Source organism: Rhea pennata, chromosome 11 (genome assembly GCF_028389875.1).
Source record: "Rhea pennata isolate bPtePen1 chromosome 11, bPtePen1.pri, whole genome shotgun sequence".
NCBI lineage: Eukaryota > Metazoa > Chordata > Aves > Rheiformes > Rheidae > Rhea > Rhea pennata.
Window position 1 is genome coordinate 15,058,910 of NC_084673.1, and position 19,897 is coordinate 15,078,806.

At 45.6% G+C, this 19,897-nt stretch overlaps 1 protein-coding gene across 1 annotated transcript in view; it reads left to right on the top strand.

The window, feature by feature from the left end:
* Positions 1 to 19,897, top strand: part of MAMLD1 (mastermind like domain containing 1) — a 79,049-nt gene that overhangs the window by 43,549 nt on the left and 15,603 nt on the right. Inside the window, exon 2 of the mRNA XM_062584777.1 lies at positions 2,690 to 4,387. Coding sequence (XP_062440761.1) covers positions 2,690 to 4,387 — 1,698 coding nt within the window. The remainder of the gene's footprint in view (positions 1 to 2,689; positions 4,388 to 19,897) is intronic.

A 19,897-nucleotide genomic window follows, 5' to 3' on the forward strand; every position in this document is an offset into this window, starting at 1 on the left:
GCAAATGCATCACTGTTGAATTTTGTCGAGTTATACCTACCTGCACTGAAGGAAGTTGGTCTTCTGAGTTTAACGAACCCCATCTGCAAATATTCAACAGAGAAATAGAAGTCTTACTTTCCAAGGTAGTGTAAAACCCAGCTAATTTCACCGTACCTCTTCCAGCTGGGCTTCTCGTGACAGCTAGCCAACAGCATCCTATTTAAAATATCTCATCCCAGTTTTGGAACAACCATGTCTTCCGAAAGTTATGGCCTTATTCTATCTGTTGATAAGTAGTAGTAGTCTTAGGGTACTGGAGTTTTGTTTTCCTATCACATTCACTTCCCAGTTCAGCAGTTAGAAAATGTTTTTCTAAATGTTTAAAAAGCCCGAACTTCTCCCCAGTAACTCAGAGCATAGGAATGTCCTATGGCAAAAGAAGCACTGGCAAGGACATGCATGCCAGCATGTCAGCTGGCCAAGTGTGGGAGATCCCCCACCGGTTCCTGCCTGAGATTTCCCAGGGTGCAACTTGGGAACAGCCGGTGTTTATTTTGGACATGTGAAGCTTCTGTAAGGATTCTTAATATGTATCTAGGTTCAAATGTGAGTAGTTGTGCCCTACCAACATGTTTCAGCCTACACAGTGCAACATCTGTTGGAACATGCAACTCTGCCTTAGTTTTGTTAAAGAAAATGAAGGGAAATAAATTCATCCACCGTTAGACCAACACTTAGGAAAAGACTTAGGCCTTCCTCCATTTCCTAAAGCTAAGCAAATTTTGACCCCATCAACCCAGAGGAATGATCAAACCACTGATGCTTTAGCTGTCTCTGGCTGTGGTGCAAAGGCAGTCTCTCGCAGAACAAGGATTCAAACCCCGCACAGCAGTGCTGACCAAGGAGGGGAGGCAAGGGCCGGCAGCTGAGCTGTCAGGTAGCCAGTGGGCGTTACTCTGAAAGCTGGTGTCCCCATTCTGCACCACCTGTAACTTGCAAGTGGTTTTCAGGTGCAACCCCTGTTAAAGCAATGCAACTGGAAGGTCACAGGAGCATTGATTGCTCTGGTAAGGGGCAGCACTTAGAGGTCACATGGAAGATTTTCATGTAAAAAGGTCTCTCTGCCATCAGTACCGTTGGAAATTGCTGTGTCTGTTGATGGAGGGTAGATGAATTCCTTCCACAACCTGATGCAGAAGCTGTCTATAGAGCGCAGACCTGCTTTTCCATCCGCCAGCACCCTGATCATCAAGTAGAATTAACTCGTGTCCTCTCACTCTCCTCCAAATATCTGTGTAAACTGAACACTAGTCTAGTCTGCTTGACACGTGCCCGCCTCGTGCCCCGCAGCTTCCACGTGCCCTGTGATGAGTGGCCAGTTACAGTGGTTGTACATGTTGTCTGGGAGCACAGAACCCACTGGCCATTGACAGCAGTGACTCTTAGGCACAACTGAGATGTGTTTAATATTTAGTGTAAAATTTAGAAGTTACTCTTGCCCCCCACAGCCACAGGGTGTACCCTGTGTTACACTGGGATTAGGCAGAGGGGTCCTTCTGATGGTAGGAACTGCTCTTGGATGCGAATTTTTTTCATGGCCCCAGATGACTAGCATTTTTTTTAATTTTTAATTGTAGGCTAGGGCTGGGAGAGGCTTTACTGTAAGAGGGATAGTGACCTTCTATGGTTTTCCCATTGCTGATTAGATACTTTCCTAAATGCCGCCTCCCTCTATTGATAAACAAGAACATAATTCTAATTCTCTTAGCTTGAAGCAGCAATGTTAATGTCTGATTAATCCTATGACATACAGGTCATGGATGTTAAGAATGAAAGCTACAGATAATTATATTTAGAAGAGATTGCCGTAACAGACTGAATTAATGTTAGAGACATTGTTTTCAGTTTCGCTTTCTTTATATATATTGTATTAGGAAGGTTTTTTCCCAAGATTTACAACTCTACCATTTCTTGATGATCATGATATTAACATTTCAGTTTTTATGAATGGATTGCAATTCCTCACCAGAACAAAGCCCATACTGCCATAGATTTATAAAACCAAACAAAAATTAAGGGTTTTTTGCTGTCATTTACTGTTTTATAAAATATAAAAATCTGTGATTGGGATGCTTGAAAGCTGAAAATCTGCTTAGATAGTTGAGATTTTTTGGGGAGTTGGTTTGTTCAGAAAGTATGCCAGTTATTTCAGATGCACTACCTATAAAGAATGTAAAACAATTCAGTTTTCTCAGGTCTGAATTTAATCTGAGTTACTGGCAGACTGTCACTAAATTCAATATGTGATTTTGTTCAGATGTGCCGTTGTTTAGACCTAAAAAATGTTACCATAAAAATGTTGGCATGTTTGTTATGCAGGGAGTATAATGTCGTAATTGAAATGGTACCAGCAACTATTTAAAAAACTTCTATTACAGTTCACATTACAGACAATATTTTATAGCTTTAACATCTGTTTTAAGACCAACATGTCAGATTTAGCCTTTGTGTGACTATAACTCTTCTGATTTCAGTGAAGTTGCACCCACTTAAATCCTGATTGAATTTGTCTCACATGATTGGTTTTTTAATTGTGTGATTTAATTTTCAGTATCTTCATCTCAGTGTTAAAATACAGAGCTTCAGAGCATGTTAGAATAAGGTCAATAACAGAGCTTTTCTCCTTCCTTTTCTCATTTTTTTCCAGTTACAGGGATCCATTAAAAGGAAACTGGAAGATGATAGCTCTCCTGCCTCCAGTGGTGTGCCTGATGTCATTTTCCCCAATGACAGCAAAAGGCTCTGCCTTGACGACGTAACCCTTTCCATGGGCCAAGGTCCCAGTCCCAGCGTGGCATGTCCGGAAATGCAGAATTCGCCCTTCTCCACCAGCCACAGCGCCTCCTCCCTGGGAGTAGCAGGTCACTCAGTGCTCCTGGAAAGCAATCACCTGAATGGCAGCGGCATCGGTTCTCCTTTCCCAGTTCCGCCCAACACAGAAATAAGCCAGAAGGGGTCAATAGGAGGACAGAATAATAATATTGTCCACTATGACGAGAAAGGAAACAACTTACAGACTGTGGACCAAGAACTGCAAGATCTATTGGAAGAGCTGACAAAAATGCCCGATCCTTCTCCTAATGACCTGGATCTGGAGAAGATTTTGGGCAGCAAGGCTGAAGAGCCCCTGGGGCTGAGTCATTCTCAACCGAGCATAAGTACCACTCCAAAGTCCTCTCCGCAGACTTCCCATTTGGAGAACCATGTTGCTAATAAAGACTTTTCACCAGGCTGCAATCCAGCCAGCGGAGGATCTCCTCAGATGAGACCGTCGTCTGCTGGAGCTAGCTTCCAAGTTCCTCCTTCGAACAAACCTGCTGTATCACCCATCTCCACAGCAGCCCAGGGTAAGAGCCAGCCACCACCTATGCTTCCAGTTCCCTTATCCAGCATGCCTGGCTCCAACTGGCATGCGCAGCAGCTAAAGCAACTCGCAGCTAGCAAGCAGGTGTCTACTACCAAGCAGCAAGTTCAGGCTCCCAGCTGGCCAACTATGTCTCCTCCTGGTCTCTCTCCCCCTTACAGGGCAGGATCATCCCCGCACCATCAACCTTTCAGTCCCCAAAATGTTATGGTGTCTGGCATGCCCTCTAATAATTTACCAGGAAACAATATTCAGAGTCCTCAAAACACTCTGCTTTCAAGCATGGCTTCCAGCAGCACTCCGTCCAGTGGGCCCTCTCCTCCCTACGGGTCGGAGAAGCTTTCCAGCCCGGCTCTGAACCAGCAGCCTTTCAGCCCTCAGAGCGCCATGCTGCCCACCCTGACGTCCGCCAGCATCCCTGCCAACAACATCAAAAGTCCACAGAACAACTTGGTTGCCAGCATGGCCTCTACAAACACTGGACCTTCTCCACCTTATAGGCCAGAAAAGCTGTCAAGCCCAGCTCTACACCAGCAGCCCTTCAGTCCTCAAGGTACATTAATCTCTAGCATCACTCCCACCAGCAACCCCACAAGTATGCAGAGCTCGCTTTTTAAATCAATGACTCCAAACCAGTCCAAAAATATGAACATAATTATGCAACAGCCATCCAGTAGCTTACAGCCAGGCCTGGTGAATGAGAGCCCTGTTAGCCAAGACCAGTTTTCTTTCAATAACACCAAACCACTGTCTCACTTTGCCTCAGAATCAGCTACTCAAAAGATGTCGCCCATGACAGCAGGACAAGGGCAGCAGTCTCTCATTCACTATCTCCAGCAACAGCAGCAATCTCCAGCCACGCAGCAGTCTCAGCAGACTAACAACAGCCAGTTCCTCCAGCAGCAATTTCGACAACTGATGCAGCCACATCGCATGCAGAGACACATGCAGCCCACTGCACTGCCATCCCAAAACAGACAGGTGAGAACACTTCTTGTATCTTACAGGGATTATGTGAAATCATGGAGTTACTCATTTTCTTATTTTTACTTTCTTTTGTATTTCAAATGTGACGTCAGCTTTGGGGGTCAACACAGCGTACATAGGGACAAGGCAGTAAGAACATCCTTGAGTTCTCAAAATTTATGTATTTCTTTGGTTGAAATGTGCTGTAATTCCGTCATGGATTTTCTCTCCTCTAACAGTGGAGAACTTCATGCTGCCAAGTAAAAAGCAAAGCATATTATGCAGAGCACATTTCATACCACTGAAATAAATCATTTTTCAAATGCATAGGTGTTGTTCTTATTTAACTTATATTGTAAGCAGTGGAGATGTTCCTATAATAGGTTTTGCATCATCTTTTCTGAGAGCATTAAAAGAGAATTTCTTTTTCATAATGTCCTTGACAAAATTCATCTGCATTATGCTTCTGAGGCTAGAAAAGACCAGGTGGGGTGAGAAGCGAACTTAAAATATGACTCCTTCATGGACAGCAGGTCAAACAGTACAGCTCCTGAATAGCGAAGAGGCAGACTTGAAATACCTGTTACCAGCATTTGCCAGGAGCAATGCTCTGCTTTGGATGAGGGCCATTCCCCACCCTTTGTCAATCTGTGATACCAATGGAGACAGTAAATGCAAAAATACTGGCAAAGGATGGAAGCACTTCTCACCCAGCAGAAGGGGGTGAGCTCTGAGGCTTTGCTGGGAGCTGTTCCAGAGCTGGGCTGAGCAGGGGGCATGGTCCAGATTCTGGCTTTCATTGCTCTTCTTCACTGTTAAATCATCCCTTCTTACAAAGGTGCATTTCTTCGGTGTTGGTGACTCAGTGAAGCCTTTTCCGGTGATAGCAATGAGAAAGAAGGCAATGGTTACTAAATGTCAGCTCCGTAGTGGTAAATTAATGAGGTGTGTTTCCACCGTACCATTTTGGGATCAACTCACATTTTTCCAGATTGTGCACACTCAGTGCTCCCTTGCTTTATAAAGCTTCTTGAAAGAGGCTGCTTGGAAGGGCCAGTGGCTCGCTCAATTTGCTTATCCAAATATATAACATGTAGCGTTATTGCATGCAGCGTTCAGTTCAAAGAGTTATCAGTATAAGGCCCCTAATTCTACAAAGGCCTAAAGCAAGTAGGTTATTTTAAATATGTGGGGACCCTGCTGGTTAAACACAAAGTAGAGGGTTTTGGCACCTTGGCCTCTAAGAGTACGGACGTACGACCAGAAGTGAGCGAGTTGCCGCGGCTTGGTGAATGCCTGCCCATCAGCTGTGCTGCTCTGCGGGCAGCGCAGGTGAAGAATACGTTCACGGGGTTTTACTGCATCTCAGACGATGGCTGGTAAGTTGTTAAACTGGAGTAACACGATCGCTTTTGATCGTATGTCCGTAACCTTTGAGCGTATATTTTTTTCTCTGGCTCCCCCGCTGGGTGTGTGGAATTCCCGCATCCCTGGTGGATTCCTGAGGTTTCCTCTGCCCTACTTTTCCCTGCTTTGCATTTTTTCTTACACCTCCGAACCCCTACATCACTGATTAGCTAAGAAGAACCAGAAGAAAAATTCCTGCAGTGAGTCTCTTTAATTGGCCAAAATAGCCCCTCTTCAGGCAGCTTTCCAAAGGCACTGCCTGGGCTGCATTTTTAGCTGATTCTTACCATCACAGAATTATTATAATTTGGGGACTATCAGTAAAGATCAAGGACAGTTAACATAATGATTACAAGTAATGAGCAGTTTACGTTTTCAGGCTAGCTAGGTAAGCACACGATGCCTCCCTGACTTTACAAGGTAAGACTTATTACATTAATTATACGCCAAATGACAGTGCTTCAGTTTTACAGTCTGTTAAGCTGCCTAGGAAAGATGGTGGATATTCAGGAGCAGAAAATTTTGTTAGGTTTTGATAATTTTATTGCAAATCGTGTAAGAAAAAATGGACCATGCATGCTGAAATAAAAGAAAATGACATGGAGAAAATATTCTAGTTGCTGAGCTTCTCTTCTAGTAGCTGGGATAGGTGCTACGTTTCTTTGCCTGTAGATCTGCTGTTTGTCTGCAATAGTTTTTTATTTACACTGAAAGATGGGTACTGAAATTTTGGACCATACTTGCTTTGTGCCAATTTTACTTCATTATAAAGAAGTGGCTTCAATGCTGGTGTTTCTGGTTTCCAGCAATGTGTCTGGGAGCTGAATTTGAGCTTTTTAGAGTCTCAGTGGCAATTCTGTGCTGAGGTTGCTGATGAACAGCATTTTCAAACAGGAATGAGTTGTTTCATTAGAAGGCAAAAAGTTAAAGATTCAGAAGACAGGAGAGACAACCTCTGCATCTTTAAAAATTAGTAACTGTCTGGTGGAAAATTCCCATTTTTAAACTCAATCACAGAAATATGCTGACAGAAAAATAACAGCATTCCCTGGAATGTTGTTTAGCGTTTGAAAGTCATCTCCATACTCTGTGTGTGTGTTTGTAAATGTGACTAAAATTTATAAAAAGAAGGCATAGTGCTCTCTTCTTTTGAGTGAGAGGTGCAGCTTTGTGCAAAAGAAGAATGTGGATGGTGGCCAGTTGGAGGGCAAACAATAAACCATGAAATCTGATCCTTGTAGCAGGCAGAGCAACATGGGGAAGAGAGCAGTGGCTGTGACATAGACTCAAAGAGTGAGTTTTTGCTGTTGTTTTAACACGTATTAAAGCAAAGACTATACGTTCCAAAAGCTGGGTTGCTGCTCGTGCCTCCTAGCTGTATGATTTTTGCACTTAATGATATAGCTCTTAAGCTTAATCAGCCTTCACCCGAGATCCCGTGTTGCCTGGACAATTGGTAAATTTGATAACATCTAATCTTTTCACATCTGAAGCACTATGTCTTTATTGTTGAGCATTGACAGATATTGATTTAGGCACTGACAGTTTGCATTGTGTGATATTGTAAAGCCTGGTGGTGCTAACATTGCTCTTGTGGATATGTTCAGGTTTTCATTTTACTCATGTAGTACCGATGCTTGCTGAGTGAAATTACAGTCAAAGGTCTGGACTCATAAATCCGCAATATAAAGATGGTATTAAATGCCGGAGAGTCAAAGGCGGTCTCCGAAACCTTCTGACGGTGTTTACCGGGCTTAACGCTTAGCCACTTGACTTTCTATTGGCAGTTTCTGGATGCATGAAAAGCTGCATTTGCCCAGGCAGGTTGAGTAGCTGGGCATCTCCCTGATTATCACGTCTAAATACCGTTTGTACTTGCAGATCTTCTACTCTGGCATGTCAGAAATATCGGGCCCAGTTCTCCCTACAGCTATGCTGATACAACACCATTGCACTCGGAAGAGCTGTTCCTTTATTCCTGCCTATATGAGAAGAGAAGTGGGCTTTGCAAATGGAAAGTAGGGTTCCCTTGAAGATAGAAAAATGAGCCTGTGATCTTTGTAGTTGAATTCAGGTTGGTGTAAAAGGAGCTGTTTGAGGGGCTGGCCCTTGGTTTTCCCATCCCAAGTTTGTCCAAGTTTTTAGAGCCTTGGCGAGGGGAGCAGCGGTACCTACTGGTGTGTGTGGAAAATGTTTAAAAACCAAACACATCTTAACAGCTTGCATTGAGGGGGACATAAATAATAAATAGCCTTTGTTGGGTGTGGTACATCAGGCATTTCTGAGCTCCAGTTGCTCTGTAGCAACCAAGCGTGCTATTCTTAGAGCTGTCCGCATTCCTGCCGGCATCCAGATCGTTGCACGGGATTGCCAGTGAAGGGTACATTTGCTTCAGCTCCGATGCCAAAACTGATGGGAGAGGGAAAAAGATAGGAGCAGAAACAGAGAGAAAAACAATATAATTTGCAGTACTCATGGCTATATGTCGCTATATGTGGCCTGCATTTGAGATAGTGAAGAGCATACTGAAGACTAAAAAAACCTTAGAAAAGGACTTGACAGTGTTTCTTTAACTGTGGCAAGAGCAGAAATACAGTATCTGAGTTGGCAGGGTAAATTATAGGTTGCAGAGAAACACCAAAACCCCTGAGCTAGATTAAATATATGAGGAAAAAAAATTAAACTAAAATCTTGCTTTGGAGCATGAACTCTCCAAATATAGAAGCAAAACTGAAGATGAAATGCACTGTTATAGGGAGCAAACTGACCCAGAGTTTTGATGTTAAAGGTTAAATAAATATAAAGCAATACAATATAGCTTTTTTAATACAAACGTAGAAATGCTAATACCACGGGCTGATTCCTTGGTCTCCTATGCTCAGTAAAGTCATTTCTGCCCATGGAAAGTCTGTGCACAGTGAATGTTGGGGAGGGTGTTGTGATTCAGCAGCATTTTACATTTACGAGCGTTGGTGTGGATTGGCTAGCAGAGAGCTCAGCCTACTGCATCTGCATACACACAATCCTGCCGTAACAGCAGGGGCAAAAGTTATGTTTTATCTGGGATTTCCGAAATGTCACAAGGAATCTTCCTAACATGTAAAACAACTGTGGTATCATGCATTAATAAGACCAAAAGTGCTGGCCAGATTTCATTTGTGGTTTCTATCCTGTCCCTTCCTTTTCCTTTAAGAACCAAACTTATCTTTAAAGCCACTTTGCAAGAAGTTCCACTTGGTTTTTCCCTCTTTCTTTTTCTTTCCTTCTCTCTCTCTGTCTTCCTTTTTCTTTCTTTTTCTCTCTTTCTCCTCCTCTTCCTCTCTCTCTCTCTCTTATTTTTTAAAATATTACTTTTTCTTCTTTTATTAATGCCGTGGAGAAGAAAAACAGATTTGATTTCAAAGGGCAGTGGTAGTACAATACCCAAGCAGAGCCTTTGAGGAAGTGGAGAGCTTTTGAAGGCAAAGCAGCAAGCCCTTCAGCTAATTAAGTGCCTTTGAATGGGCGAATAAAGGAAGCCAGTGATGAATCTGGATTACAGAGAGCAATAAGGCTGAGCCTGGAGTTTGACCTCTCCACAGATGTAAAAACATCTTCTTGAATGGTCATTTCTGCATTTATATTTATTTGTGCAATTGCGGCCAGGCTGGTATTTTTTTCAGACTCCGAAGTCTTCCCTCCCTTCTTTCAAGAGAGGCTCGAAGGAGCCTGAACGAAACCGTGAGACTGCCATCCTCTCCCTTTGCCTCCCTCCCCTGCAAACAAGTCCTGCAGGATACGTTTTAGAAAGTAAGGAGCGAACTTGTGTAAAGAGATGGGCCGCTTGGCCTCAACATGCCAACAGAGATGCAGTATTTTCCGAAGTGCAGTAATCAAGATACTAGATTCAGTTCACATCTAATCTGCTGCTTCTGTTGTTGTTTCCTGTTAGTTTTTTAAATTGTGTGTGTCCACTTCTGTCAGGTTACGGGTATTTCAAAGCATTTCTCTGTTGTAGCTGAGTCTCTGTGGTCGTGTGGTAACTGTCGCAGCTCTTTGCCGGGTGTTTTAGGACATTCACAGACATCAATATTTCTAGCATCTCTGCGTAACACGCTCATCAGTCCGTGTAGTTCAGCTGTCTGTTGTGCTGAACACTCTGGGACTTCACATAGCGCGTAGCAGGAATAATCTGCAGAGGAATCAGACAAACCCTTCCCCCCCAGCAAGCAGGGGCTACCCTGTCGTTTCTGAAAACTGCTGTGTACGCCCCGTCAAAGCCAAAGGACTTTGCTCAGTCCAGTGTGCGCTTCCCCTTCGTAGTTACTATCTTTTTAATAGAATGGAAGAAGTTCTGTCAGCAGTTTAGCGCTTAGGACCTAGACAGCTCTGTGGGAATCTCATGCTGGAGAGATTAAAATCCACTTGGAAAGAAAACGAGACTCTGGTAGCACTATAAATATCAACAAGGGGTGCCGGGAAGCAGTCGAGAAAGTATTTCGCCTCGTTGCCTGCACGACCAGCAAGTGATGGGCGCACAGGCGGACGCGGTGGTATCCAGCTGTCTGGTGGAGGGCGAGAAGAGGAAGCGGTGCTCCCGTGCCGCGGGCGTCCGGAGGGAAACGTGAGCGAGCTAGCCCGCCAAAACTCAGGAACGAGTCGCTGACTTTCAGCCTGGCAGGCTGCTTTTAGTGAGTTCCCGCACCCAGCACGCGGGCTGCTCTTCGGTGCGGCGTCACCAGTATTCCCGGTCCCCGCAGTGCCGCCGAGCTGCCGGGAGAGCGGCGCAGAGTTTGCCATCGCGCAGAGCTTCCGCAGTAACGCTAAAAAAAAAAAAGTTGCGTTTGTGGTTTTAAGTCAGTCTTTCTGTGTTGCTTTAAGCAGCAGACAGTTGTTTCCTTTTGTTCTGCAGGGGTGGGTAGGGAGGACCTCGGCTCTCAAATGCTTAGGGAAAGTGATATGATCATGCTAAAAAGTATCTGATTAATTTGATGTGAAACCGCATTCTGACGCCGACTTGTATCAGCCAGACGTGCAGACTCTGATCCTGCCAGCCGAGGTGGCCCCTTTCCCCTGGCTTCTTACTCAGACTGGTAGCAATATTCACAAGTTGCTCTTGGGCTAAATATTGGCTGAATCAGGCCCCAACTACAGATTTTCTTGCTTTCTTTTTTTTTAAAAGTAACCTATTTTTCTTTATTGCCACAAAAAAACCCACTATGCAGAAATCTTTAATATGTAAGCAGTTGAGCAAAATGTTTTGAATGTTGTGAATGTTTATTTTTTCTCAACTGTACCATTAAATGCAATGAAGTTTTAAACGCCCTGGAAATGTCTAAAAGGGAAAAGACATGGGGCCTTCTCACTGTGACTAGTAGGCATCACCGTGCAGCTCCTGAATGCGCATTCCTTCTGTGTATCATTCTGAAAAAGAAAAACATGAATAGTGGCTAGTGACGGGTAAGGCAGACTACTTGCATGCTCACTTGCAAGTCAGAGCACCCATAATTCTTACATTGAAAAGGTACGTTCATAGCACAGCATGCTGATGAATAGCAATGAGGAGATGGTTTCCATGACCCTACTTCTATTTCATCCATGCTGTGAATTCCCATTAGTATCAGGACGTCTTAATCCAAATTTTGCCACATTTGTGGAAAATATGCTTGTTTATGTATTTTCTGGATATTTCTTTGTAATGGCAGTTTTGGGAGCTCATTTTGTGCTAAAAGCAGCCTGGCTTTCAGGAAACAGGTGCTCACCTCCTTAAAGCTGTGCCCTTCTTGCTATCTCAAATGTGATGCCCGAATTAATAATTAATTTTAATATTTTTGCCATGAGGTTTTTGACAGCATGATTTGTACCCTTGAATTTTGGGGCCGTTTCCTCCTAGTATTGCCTTGTAGCAGTCTCAAATTGCACACGTATTTTGCAAGGCAGAAATGCTTACAGAACCAAAGACTAATTTAACGAAGCGACTAAAAAGCAAACAAATAAATAAAGGAGGCCCTGAGATGCTGTTAAATCATGTGACTGGCGCCGGCCGGCAGTTCGGCAGGGTGGGGAGCCACGAGCTGCCTACTTTGTCCTTCTGGGTACGCTCCTCTCTCGATTCTGCCTCCCCGCAGCGCATGCGGCGCGCAAAATAAAAGTACAAACATGTTTTGTCTCAGATGCAATACCTAGAAATAACTTTCCTGGTAAAATGAACTCAGTCTCTTTTTCTCTGGGCATTTTGGAGAAATTTCAGTGTGTGGGTGGGGGGAAACAAAGAAGTGGCTGTAAACAGGAACTGATATTGTCTCCGCGGCTGAATGGGGAGAGAAACCGAACTGGCCTCGCTGCTGCTCTCGTACATCTGCGAGCCTGGAAACACTGGGATGATTCACAGTTTGCTGATTAATACAGGAGCGAGCAAAATGGTGCGAATTAACGGCCATTACAGATCTGCTCTGTATGGCAAATATCCCCCTAGAACAAATGATTTTTCACGAAGCTTGCTTAGAGGAAGAGGTAATGGGTCTTAAATACAAATTAGCAGCAGTCCCATCAAAGCTGTTAACATTAAGGTTTGAAAGGCAACCGCTCTTATGAGCTGTCTTCGAAAACTCTGCCCTTTTAGGAAGCATATCAGTCTGCTGTGTTTGGCTTTGCAATATTTCTGTTTCGAGCACTTTGGACTATTTCAAGCAGCCGACACTAATAATTGATAGAAACTCACAGTGAGAATGGAGCAGCTCTTCTTCGGGCTTTGAAGGCTAATCACTCTCTTACATGTACTTTTCTAGGTTAAATTTTTCATAGCATATTTAAGGAGAAATATTATCATATCAGGAGGTAATTCTTAAAATCTGTACTGACTGTTAACAAAAAGTAATCCTATTTTACAATTTAACACTGTGCATATGGGCATTTTAAAAGAAGAAGATATTAAATATATTACTTTAGCATAAATAATATTCTCCATATGACCAGCATAGTGGTTTAACATTTCTCAGACTAGTAAGAGCCAGTAATGAAAATGAGATACCTTAAATCAGTGTCAGACAGATGCAGATTTCAATGCAGGATATGGACATGCTGTGATAAGCTATTTTTTTCCCCATTATGGAATTGCAAAGAGACCCAAATAAGGAGGTGAAGCCCCACAATGTGGGCAAAATAGTATGAAGATATTCTAAGACATTTCATTAAAGGCTTGATCTTGTAAAGATTCAAGCACACACACCCAAATTTACACAGCAGGAGGTCATTCCGGGACTGCTGAGGGATTATTTGTCAGAGCAAAGTGAATCACATATGTATGTCTTTGTATGCTCAAGAAAGACCAGAGGTGGAGGAAAACGAGGCAGCAAAGGGCAGAGTAATTGCTGGCAATGGCATATTAGTCCTATGACAGAAAAAAAAAAAGAGAGATAAAAAAAAAAGAAAAAGGAGTTGGAAGCTTTCATGCACTGTTTGTGCCTTAGTTCTAGTTTACATTTCAATGATTTTTGGCTTTTCTGTTTTTTCTAGGCGTTAGTACCAGCATTTTGTAAATAATCCAAGCTTTAAGCAAATTTTTGTTTTAATCACCCACTGATTATTTGCAGGCCTCTGGGGTTTGTTTTTTACAGTCGTGGATAGCAGAAGCAAAATTTGCCGCTTGCAGGGATAAAAATTGCCTCCTCCTCTCTCAGGCACAGCAAAAGCAAATGAGCAAAAGAAAAAAATTCTTAGCAAAGTCCTTGTTTCCTACTTTTTCTTTCACAACTGCAGCCTGCTAATGTTAATGTATTTCTTCCCCTTTCAGAAAGATCAGGACATACAATCCCAGGCTAAGAGTAGTGTTCCCACCATAAACAAATCAATTGCTATCAGTACTTAAAGACTCTAGGCTTTTTGGAAGCTTCTCTTTGCATAATAAGTGTGTTTAATATTTCCTTTACTCTCTGGCATTATTAAGTATACACTGTTACTCTACTGGATTGAAGTGTAGTTTACAAGGCACTTGTATTTGGATAGTCTGTTTTCTTTTACCATTGCCTCAAAGGGTGTGTTTAAACAAGGCTTCTTACGTACATTATTTTTTTATTTCATATGTCTCTGTTTTTCTGATCCTTTTTCAGCTAAATCAGCACATTTTCTGCAGTAGTATTTCAGTTTTCTGTATGGAAACGCGCCACTTAGCAGAATAGAGGCAAAACAAGGATGAGATACTTTTTTCTTTTCCCTCTTCTCCCAAGAGATGTCCTGTGACTTCCTCTATTAGTCCATTAATCGCTGTAGCTCCAAATTCATCCTGATCAAAGGAGCAGAACGAGGTTGAGAAGTGCAGATTCTGGCAATTGGCTTGGCTGTGTAGATCCCTGCTGAGCTCATTTAGAGCTGGAATTAGGCTATTCCCGCCGTGGGTTTTGTCCCGGGCCGGGGGCCGGCGTGGAGGAGCGCTCGCAGCGCCGCGGGCCGAGCCGGGCGGGCGGCCGGAGGGTCCCCGGGGCTCGCGCCCCGCTCGCAGCCGGCCCGGCGCCCCGCGGGTCGCTCCCCCTGGGCGCCGAGTTCTGGGTTCAGTAGTCGCTCGACTGCAGAAGCAGCGCAGAACCTATTAACCGAAGGTGCCCAAAGCGAGTAACGACGATTCTGTGCTTCTGAATTTAAGCAGCAGGTTTCCGTCTCTTGCTGCTCTCTGCACCTAAGTTCGTACACATGTTGTGCCTGGGATGGAAAGAATTAAAAAATATGTACGGGGGAAATTTGTAAACAACATGAAGTTTCTTGTAAAAGCGTTATTTACGACGTAATGACTCAGTTAAGGAATACAGTTGTTTTTAATACCTTTTTATATGTGCAGTTAGAAACTTGTGCTGTTTTGTGTCATTAAAGGTCTTGTTGGTTCTTGTTTGCTTAAAGCAAAAATGCAGTCTGTCCATACCTGTGTTGTTCTCTGCAGATTAGCATCTGCTTTTGCAATCATTGCACATCTCAAATTCCTATCAGTGTAACTGGGAGTTGCGAGTTCTCCAAGAATATAGCATTGGACTCTTGGTGTGATCATCTGTGATTACACAGTTCCCCAAAACGTGCTAAATATTTCTGAAACAGAGATAGATTCATTTGATGTGTAGGTTCTTATCTCATTAAAGTGAATTACTGTTACTGAAATGTGAATGGCATTCTATTATCAGAAAATATTGTGTGTTTAATGGTTTATGAGTACTTAAGGTCAGCAAGACTAGAGAAAGACTGATAACATCACCGTAGACTGTGTGATGCCCTGAAATGTGAGTAAATCTTTTTTTAGCTGAAAAAGTTTTACTAGATGTATCAGAGTTTTCACATAGTTAGGGACTTTGTCTAAACTGCCCAACATTTTTTATATTTTTTTTTCTTTTTAATTAAACATTTACAATTTAATAAGATCTTTTTTATTATGAAAATAACTGGCAGTGAGGAGGGAAACAGAGAAATCCTTTTCATGCGCAGTTCAAGGTCTGAGCTTTTTCCTACGTAGGTGGCATACATATGCCCATAATTTTAATTTTAAAATGAACTGTGGCCTTTATCAAAGTAGAGTAGGATCAGAAAGGGCCTCGTGGCATGTGCATGCTTTTCCATTCCAGGCTGCCACAATATGTAAAACTACTTTGCTTCAGCTCACACAGGTGTCTTCAAATTTCATACTCTGTGAAGAATTAGTTGAATATGATGGAGGCTAAAACTTTGCTCTGTCTGTGGTTTTCTGCCCATGGTAATGAACAGTATGGAGGCTTTTCATAAGATGAAGTGCTGTCTGGGAGTGTTGTAAAGAAATACCTTTAGATTACCCGTTCTTGCCTGCTTCTCTCGTGCTTGAACTAGAAGGGAGGTACCCAACTGCTGTCTAGATTATTGTCAAACTTAACCAAAAATGAAGGTGAATTGTACTCGCTCTCTTAACAGAGCTCTTTTCTTCTTCTGCCTGGTCTGTAAGATGCTTTTACTGTTACACTAACATTTTCCAGATAAAAACATTTTTGCCAACTTCTGCAGAAATACCAGAACGAGTGCCACCGGAGACATGCTAGGAGGAGCCCTCCGTGCTGTGGACTGTAGACTGAAAGAGCTGGCAACGATACAGCATTAAAGCAATCCCTGGTATTAGGAGCGTGGACGTGCCGCGACCTCGCGGAGGAGCCGCTGCGGGCGGGTGCTGGGCGCTGCTGCCCGCCGCTCGCCGCCCGCCCGGGACCCCGGCTTGCGAACGGTGCAGCCTTTCCACGCGCTGGGTTCCCGACGGGAGCTCGTGACTGGAGCGAGCGGGAACCATCCTAGTCTATCTCTCCGTAAGGTCTTGCTCGCGAAAGGTGCGGTTGCCGCAGCAATGATCAGACGCTCAGTGATCCCTCGTGCTGCGAGACGAGCGCCGGCCGGGGCAGCCGGCAGGGTCGGTGCCGCGCTCCGGCTCCGCTCGGGCTGTTTGCTGCTGCCCCTGCCCTCGGGGCCTGTTTCCCTCAGGAAAGAAAGACGAGACACCGCTGACCACGATCTCCTTCCTTTGGAGACCGGGGCTGGGCTGGCGCCTTGGGCCGGCGAGGCGAGGCGAGGCGGCAGGCGGAGAGCCCGGGCCGCGGGCAGGGGCTGCCGCCCGCCGTCCCCGGCTGGCAGCAGTTGCCTTTCCGCCCAGCTCTGCTCTCCCAGGCGCCGCGAGGATACGGTTTGGTTTGGGGCGGGAGGTGGACGCTACCGCGGGCCGCCCGCTCCCCTCGCGCCTCGGCCGGCGCGGCGGCCGCGGCCGCTCTGTGCTGGCGCTGGGGCCGCACGGCTGGCGCTGGCCCGCGGGCGCTCGCTGCCGCCGGCACAGCGCGGGGAGGCCAGCAGACCCCATCCCCGCCGGAGCGCGCTCCCCCGGCGCCGTCGGGCCGCAGGAGCCCGGCTCCAGGGCGTCTCGTGGTGTCCGGGCTGCCCCGGCGCGAAGCCTCGTGCTCGGCACGGAAAGCGGTGGTGCCAAGCGGCCGGCGGCGAGGCCGCGGCAGGCGGACGTCTCCGGCGGCGTCCCCGCTGGCTCCGGCCCCTGCTCCGCTCTGCTCCTTTGCTGAACGGGCGAACTTGGCCGTGGAGCCCGGGCGGCTGCTGGGGGAGACCCCGCGGAGCAGACACGGGACGCGTGAGCGTTTCCTCCTTGGAGCTGTGATACCCGTCCACGTGGATCTCCCAGCCCCGCAGGGCAGATGCTCATTTGATTTAATCTGGTGTTGTTTTTCCCTACTGAAGATCATCAATACCAAAAGATTCTTGACCTGACTGTTAACAAAAAATCTTTTCTGACCCTTAGAGATCTCCTTGGGGCCTCCAGCACTCAGAAGCTGGCTCAGACGGGACTCGCAGACTTGCATGTGTCTCATAATCCAAAACAGTCTGAACCGCTTGTTTGTGCAAGAAACGGTTTGTTTTCTTAATTGCTGTCGCTCCTGGATTTAAAACTGCCTCACGGCCGCAGCGGTGGGACCGCCGGCAGCTCTCAGCTCACCTGCTTCCCGGAGCGGGGCTTTGCTCCTCGGTGGCTCAGCCAGCCTTTCTGCCGCTCTTCACCTCCAGCAGCAATGTCAAGCTAACCCAGTTTTGCAGCTGGTATCAAGTGCCAGAGGCAAGCTTTGTAGATGTCTCTTTAATTCCTGCACTTGTAGAATTTAGTGTATATTTTTCCTCCAGATCCACTGACTCATACAGTCCTTGGGGGCGGAGGCAGAGGGAGAACAAGAAGGCTCTAATCCGGCTCTAATTTACTCATCTGGTAAAGCCAGTTGTCAATGGGCCTTTCCCCTCTCTGTCCACAGCGATATTCTCTCTCCGGAGTGTGTTTGGCCTCCCAGTTATAATTACGGCATCAGCAGTTTCGTTCTTGACTGTCCTCTTAGGCCAACTACATCTCCTCTGCTGGGGTGTCGTGTCTTGGAGATAGCATTAAAATGTGAAATGCCCCAGTGAAGCGACAGGGGACCGCAGCGTATACAGCCCCATGTTGTTTGGGAGCGTGGGCTGTCACGGTACGCGAATCTCTTTGTATGAGACATATTTGATGCTTATTTTTTGTGATATCTATAACAGTATAAATCAAAACTTGAGGTGGGCACTGGAGTAGGGTTTTGGCACGTTTCTTTTAATGCACAAAGCTGCGATGGGGCTCTTCGCTCAGGGCCACTGAGGAGATGGGGGGTATCGTTCCCGGAAAGCTGGAGCAGCTCCCAGCTGCTTTGGCGGGCAGAGGGATTTGGGTCTGTATGGAATGGATTTAGAAGTAAGGTATGGAAGCATATAAGTGACAATTTTTTTAATCTGTTCAACACGCAGCCTACAATAGCTCTGCCAGTTAGGTCTGAATTAAAACCGGCGCCACAAGCTACAAAGGCTCTTGAGCCTCGTTTCTGAGACCGGAAATCCATTGTGGCGTCCTGATTAGCGCTGGTGAAATCGGAAACCTTTCTCAGCGCAGATAAGAATCTCACAAATGAAAATATAACCTGTTAATCCTGAATTTAACAAGGAGGGTTATGCAACTCCAGGCCAAATCCCGGATATGCCTTATCCGTGCGCGCCTTTGTGAGAAAGGATGTGCTAATATGGAAAGCTGGGATCGCACCCTTCTAAGACCTTCCCCGAAGAAGCACCCCTACTTTACGCCAGGGCCCCCCTGAGAGCTGAGAGCAGAGCTGAGGGGGTGAGGCTCCGTGCGGGAACGGCGGTAAGGGCAGCCCTGCTTCCGTGTGTTGGGACCGGCCCGTTTGAAGCTCTTGGCTGCAGGACCTTAGGAGGGGGCCTCTGTTTCATGGTGCATCCCATGCCAGGCTTCACTGCAAGAGGAGGGGTGGTCTGGCTGTGGCCACTCAGGAGCTTTTGCAGGCCCATAATAGTCCCTTTAATTATGGGTAACAGTAGGTCCTGTTTTGTCCTATGTTAATAACAAGTTCCAGGTTATAAATAACTGCAATTAAACAAAACACTTAACAATTTGCCATTTGACACTTATGCAGCCTGCCGGAGCAAAGAATTTTGCTCTTGCCCTGATTTTATAATTGTTTTACAAAGAACACAGGGATGCTCCAGTCATTAAGAAATGCCAGCAGAGGTACAGTGGCACCAGGGAGCAGGGAACAAATATCTAAACCTGTGCCGAGGCCAGAGAGAGCGCTCGTGTCAGGAGCACAGGCAGAGTTTGCCTGACTACTTCTGTATGTTAACCTTTGGTTTAAAAAACCCCCCACAAACAAACAATAGAGATTGCTTTATTGTAGGACCCATTAACTTCTTCAGGACCTTGCACGGTCTGTAAAAGCAGAACCCGGGAGGCCACGTACTGCCTTCTGTGATCCTCTCTTCTCCTTCTCTTCCACACCTCTTCCACTTCGCTGCATTTGAGTGTTTGCAAGCCAATGCTGCACGTCCCTTGCTTGTATATGTGGGAGAGTCTGTCCTAGGTAAAAATATGTAGAAATAAGCCTGGGAACCCTAATCACATCAGCCAAGGAGAAAGGAGCTGTGGGGAGAGGGCAGTTCAGCCCTGCTTTCAGCAGGGAGGGTGGCGGTGCTTTCTCTCACCTCCCCGCCTGGCAGGGATGTGCTCATTGCTAAGCCTGCAAACTGAGTGGCTTAAATATGCAAGCATGAATCTGCCTAAAAATGTAAAAAGAAAAGGAGTGCTATTTTAAGACAGTGGAATCAGGGATTATAAATAGCTTCATTGCTGTGTTACTTCTGGCAGGGTGTGTCGCTCCTAAAACGTAACCACAAGTGTCGCTGCTCTTTGAAGCAGCTTGTGAGCCAGTGATTGGGGCAGCAGGAGCCTCCTCAGGATTTTCACATTCTCTTGGCGAACCCAGGTCAATGAGGAGATGCACTCCATGTCTGCGTGTACATCACACGAGGCTTTTGTGCCAGTTCATGATAGTGCAGCCAGGAGCTGGGATTCACTTGTATACGGTGAAGTTTGTACAGTAAAGAGGAGCTCTGTCTGCTGAGCTCAAGTTGTGAAGCAAGGGTTTCTTGAACTCCAGTTAAAAGGCAAAAGAGCTGTGTGGTTAAGCATTGATTTAGGAGTTGTGAGATACGGGTTTCGTGCTCTCTGTTGTCGGCCTCCCTGTGGCTGGCTGGGATTCACCTTCGCAGTTCCAGGCATTTACACTCCTC